This window comes from Vanellus vanellus (genome assembly GCF_965231255.1).
Source record: "Vanellus vanellus genome assembly, contig: HAP1_SCAFFOLD_77, whole genome shotgun sequence".
NCBI lineage: Eukaryota > Metazoa > Chordata > Aves > Charadriiformes > Charadriidae > Vanellus > Vanellus vanellus.
In genome coordinates, this window is record NW_028127638.1 from 42,433 (window position 1) to 47,773 (window position 5,341).

At 43.9% G+C, this 5,341-nt stretch overlaps 1 protein-coding gene across 1 annotated transcript; it reads left to right on the forward strand.

The window, feature by feature from the left end:
- Positions 1-431: 431 nt before the first annotated feature.
- On the forward strand, positions 432-5,138 carry LOC309685135 (E3 ubiquitin-protein ligase TRIM36-like; the record flags this gene model as incomplete). The annotated part of the gene is made up of 6 exons (XM_082500945.1): positions 432-578; positions 1,659-1,754; positions 2,687-2,940; positions 3,592-3,716; positions 4,258-4,551; positions 4,837-5,138. Coding segments are annotated over 6 exons (1,218 nt in total), but the record flags the coding sequence as incomplete, so codon positions are not given.
- Between the last annotated feature and the right edge of the window lie 203 nt (positions 5,139-5,341).

Sequence of the window (5,341 nt, forward strand, 5' to 3'; positions counted from 1 at the left end):
TCAACTCTTGCTTTAAGAAACAGTTCATAGGTGTTTCAAGAGATGCCGGTGTGAACAGGGTTAAATTTGACAGGGTGGACATGTTATGTATTGCATTTACATCTCCGAACTGGAGTGCGGGGAGCTTGAGGTGTGCAGACAGCTTCAGGGATTAGCAAAATGGTTGATTGCAGTATGGAGGCTATGTGATGTGTACACAGACATTGCTACAGGTTCACTCACTGTAAACCTGGTGAAACTGTTTGTTTTCATCTGCTGGCTTTCACTGGCATGGACAAATGTAAAAGGTGGAAGATAAACAGAATATAAAAAATACCCACTGATAAGTCAGACGCTGCTGTGGGATAATTGAGTGTTTTGGTGGTTTGTTGAGCACCTCCGTTTTTGGAAGGACACCTGCATTCTCTCTGCTCTCTTTTTTTTTCTTCCAGATTTTGATGTGTCCAGAACATGAAATGGAGAGGGTAAACATGTACTGTGAAACCTGCAGAAGGCCTGTTTGTCGTCTATGTAAACCGGGTGGATGTCATGCAAACCACAGAGTAACAACCATAAGCACTGCCTACAAAACCTTTAAGGTAAAAGTAAATATTGTTGGACCTGGCCTTAAGAAGGGGGAAGAGCACTGAGCCTCGGGTTTAAGGGCAAACTTCCCCTGGCAGGATGCCAGGACGTGTGTTTGGAGGACACTGAACGAGTCATGAGGCATGCTGCTGTGCAACATCTGTTAATGTATATATTAGTGTGACATAGTGTGCGGCTAAGAAACTAAACTATATTTTCTATGAGGCTTCAAACAGAACCCCTTAAAAGCGCTTCCACCTTATGTTAGCCAACTGTGCATCAGTACTGACCAATGCAGAAGGTTTAAGAAGTTAATGGTTTACAATCTGGCTTTTTTAAGGCAAGTGTCCTTGTGGCTTGGGTTAGCTTATACTTCAGAAGCACTCCTGAAGAATCTGCATCGGCAGTTATCTGCTGGGACGCTGTATGTTTTTGAAGTTGCAGAGCTGTTGATTCCCTAAGCACCATACAACAGGGCAGACTTGCAAACACTGCTTTGTTATTAAAGAATGATTGCTGCTGCCTCCTCTTCTTCCTTTGCTTCCTCTCTTGCTCACAGGAGAGAAAAAAAAAAAAAAAAGCCCATCCCAGCCTGCCTTCTGCTCTTTGGCCTCCTCGCCTGTTTGCAAGGCTTTTCCTGTACAGCTGTTAACTCTTGCAACTAAGGAAGTGCAGAGACACTCCTAAGTTCAAGTTTCCAACCACTCATTTTTCTAGCAAACCTTACTACAGATGAGTTAATAACCTATGAGGCTTTTCTATTAGTTCTGGTAATGTCTTGAAGACTCGTGTTCCTAGCCTAAGAGAGAAGGTGACTGCTGTGGCTGGGGAAGGATGAGCCAGCTGAGGCTGTCACCTCTTCTCCTCAGAGGCTGTGCCACCAGTCCTGCACATGGCAGTGGCCTGATGTCCCGGGCCAGTCATGGCGGGTCACTGAGCAGTTCTCCGCAGGGTTGCTGCTCATAACTGATGGCAGGCTCTTGTCCTCGTAACTACAGAAACTGAGTGCTGGCTGGGTGGCCCACCTGTGCTTGTTGTCAGTTTGGGTGGGATGCCCTTGTTCTGCCTGCCAGTTTGCTGTTTTATTTTAACAGGAGAAGCTTTCAAAAGATATCGAGTACCTCATCAGTAAGGAGAGCCAGGTGAAAGCTCGCATCACGCAGCTGGATCTGCTGCTGAAAGAAACAGAGGTGAGAGTGGCTTGTGGGTTGTCTGGGGATGGACCTTGCAAGGACACAGCAGGGACTCCAAATGGAACAGTGAAGTGTTCCAGATCCTTTGGTTTTTTTTTTTGTTAGCCAGCAAAACCATTTCTGAACAGTTTGTGTTGGTTCTGAGTCACAGACGGTAAGACCTAATCCTGACAGTGTGGGAAATTTGGGCAACCTACAGAGGGAAGTTAAGTTTTGGGTGCTGCTGTGAATTTAATTGACATAAAGCTTATTTGATACCTTACCCAAAGAGAGGTGGGTTAGACTTACAGCTCTTGCATATGAGTGGTGCTGCACAATTTATGCTGTCTGTTTACCTTGAGGATGTTGCAGTGAAGTCAGAATTAAGGGCAAAATCTCCCTGCAGAAGAGTCAGAGCTGGGAGCTCACATACGAGCTGAAAAACGCAATGGCAAAAATTGGCAGGAGCTCCTGGCCCTGCCTGTATCTTGCTGCAGATGGCCTTTGTGCTTCATAGTTCCTTTTATCCAGGGCACTCATCAGAGGTGGCACTACAGGGCATAGGGGAGAAACTGGGCTGGACTCCCAGTTCAGGGTGACTGGGGAAGGTGGAAGAGCACCTAGGTCTTGGGCATGAAGACTTCAGACGCTGACTTGCTTTTACAGTGCTTTTCCATGAACTATTTAGACAAACGCTGTGCGTAACTCAATACATAATCGGAGGAATAATTTCCTGCTCTTTCCTCTCTGTGTTAACGTAGGAGACGCTTACTAGCTTGGGTGCAGTGCTGATTGCATTTTCAGTGTTGAAGAGCATAACAAAGCTCGTTAGTCTTGTCAGTCAAACAGATGACTAGTTTGCTCTGATCTCTTGAACAACCCTAAGTACATTTCTGTACACAGCCACAGTGCTGTGGGATCCGTCTAAAATGTCTTTTGTTCCCTCCTAGTGCAACAGTGAAAGAGCTAAAGAAGAAGCATCTCAGAGTTTTGAGAAATTATCTCATGTCCTGGAAGAGAAGAAATCCGCAGCTCTTAGGGCAATTGAAGCTTCTAAGAATTTAAGGCTGGAAAAATTGCAAACACAAGCAGAAGAATCTCAAGGGCTCCTGGAAAATAATGGCCTTGTAGGACTTGCTCAAGAACTGCTTAAAGAAACCGATCCATCTTGTTTTGTTCAAACAGCAAAACAACTTCATGTCAGGTATCTTATTAATTATCTTCCGTTTGAGGTACAGGTACTGTTCCAGGGATGTCTGGTCAGTCATATTCTTTGGACACCTGCTAGGAAAGTACTGAATGCAAGTACTTTGTGTTGCAGAGCCTCAGAGGCGGTCCCGGTACCATTCAGTAGAAATTCCTATATTACAGTGTGCGTTAAAAAACAGCCCAGAGGAGGGGCTCTGTCCTGCGCCAACGCCTAGCCTTCTTCAGTAGGACTGCAGTGGAAGGGTAACCCATTCAGCTCACTGATACAGTCCTTTGCTCAGAGATTGCATCGGGTATTTGCAAGTTAATCTAACAGGTCTCTTCTGGCTTTAAACTCTTTGATCTGAATAGTTGTGCTCCATTAGCGCTTCACACCTATTTTGTTCTTTGAATGTAATGCCCCAAATTGTTAAAATGCTCTGCCAACCAAAAGATTCCCTGTTAGTTATCTTTACACTGATGTACAAAAGGCCTTTAAATTTTGCATTTTAATTCTGTCTAGAGAGACAAGTTTCTGGGACACGTGAGTAAGTACCTGAAAAGAGAACTTTTTTTAAAGCAAAACCTAGCGGTTTTGCTTTAAGGAATACACCCATGTGAATTCCTTTTTCCCTCTTCTGCCATCCCTCTGCTTCTGTGCTTTCAGAATCCAAAAAGCTACTGAATCTCTGAAGAGCTTCAAGCCAGCAGCTGAAACTACTTTCGAGGACTTTGTGATGGACATAGCCAAGCAAGAAGAGATCCTTGGTGACTTGTCCTTCCATTCCAATGGTAAATTATGAGAGCATCATGTCTTTCTTGAGTTATAGCTTTAAGGGCTTCTCTGGAAAGAGGCAAAACTTGTGCAGGGCTGCAGTTGCAGAACTCAATCTTGTGACTTGCATTGTCCCTTCTGCCTCTGTGATTCTCAAGGCATTACCTGGCAGCAATGCTAGCTTCAGCTTTGATAAAGAAGCTAAGATGCCATGGCATTCAGAACCAGTTTACATTGGCTTCCAAAATATTGTAGTTAAGTAATACTAGGTCTTCCTAGCAGCTTTTTGTCGTGATTGCATGACAGAAAAGAATAGGTTTTTATATGGTTTTTTAGTTGCCAGCAAAAATAAATAATACAACTTTCAAAGTAAAACCAGAAAGGATTTAAGTGCATGAACAGACCCGTCCTCATCTGCACTCTTTGACTGAGTCAGATTCCCCCCCCCCACTGTCCCCCCAGTGCTGTAGCCACTCAACAAAGGGCTTCTGTGTTTAATTCTAAAACAACATGTATCTACATTTGAGGTTTTTTTCTCCTGAATCTCTGTCATTCCAGGTCTAGAAATACCAGAAATCAATGAAGAGCAGAGCAAAATGTACAACAAAGCTCTGATCAGTTGGGAATGCCCTGGGAAGACAGACTCAGCTGATATCTATGTTCTTGAGTATCATAAGCTTAATAGAGAAGAGGAGAGTACAACGTGGCAGGAGATCGAAGTTTGCAGCAAGAGCAAAGTAATATCTGATCTCGATGACGACAGCAGCTATGCCTTCAGAGTTCGAGGATATAAAGGATCCATCTCTAGCCCTTGGAGCCGAGAAGTTATCTTGCGTACGCCTCCAGCCCCAGGTATTGGGTTTTCTTATGTCCACGAGCTGCTGGTGGTGTTAAGAGCTGTAGGTGGTTTCCAGTAGCTCCCAGACTTCTACTACACTGTTACCGGTTGTATAAATGTTTAAAAGCACTGTTAACAAACAGGTTAAGTAGGTAGCATACTGAGACTGTGTTAGCTTGCGTAATGTTCCTGGTAGCCTTTAAAAGCGAGGAATTCTAGTGCCAGCATGACTTAAAATATAGTTTATAAGCACAGAAATACTTAACTAAGAGAAAATTTTTTGGGATGCTGTTTTTCAGTTCTCAGTTTTCTTTTTGATGACAAATGCGGGTACAACAGTGAACATCTCCTGCTGAACCCAGGAAGAACCTCTGTGGAAAGTAGGGCTGGATTTCCTCTACTGCTGGGGTCTGAGCGCATGCAGGCCGGATGCTACACAACCCTGGATTACATCATTGGCGACACCGGGATTGCCAAAGGGAAGCACTTCTGGGCTTTTCACGTGGAAGCCTATTCCTACCTGGTGAAAGTGGGAGTTGTTTCTAGCAACAAGATACAGAAGTTGTTCCATAATACCCATGATGTGACCAGCCCAAGGTAAATTGCAGACTCTTGCTTAATACATGTTTTGTATAAGGAGATGGCTTTTTAAAAAATAAATTAAGAGCGAGCCTGGTCTCAATTAGTATACAAGATGAACCTAAGCAGTGGGAAGTGGCTTGAAGGATATAGTGTAAGCAGGTTGTCCTCTTCATCCTCTACTATTAGTAGGAAGATGTTCTAATTGTCCAGAGTCCTATTTTC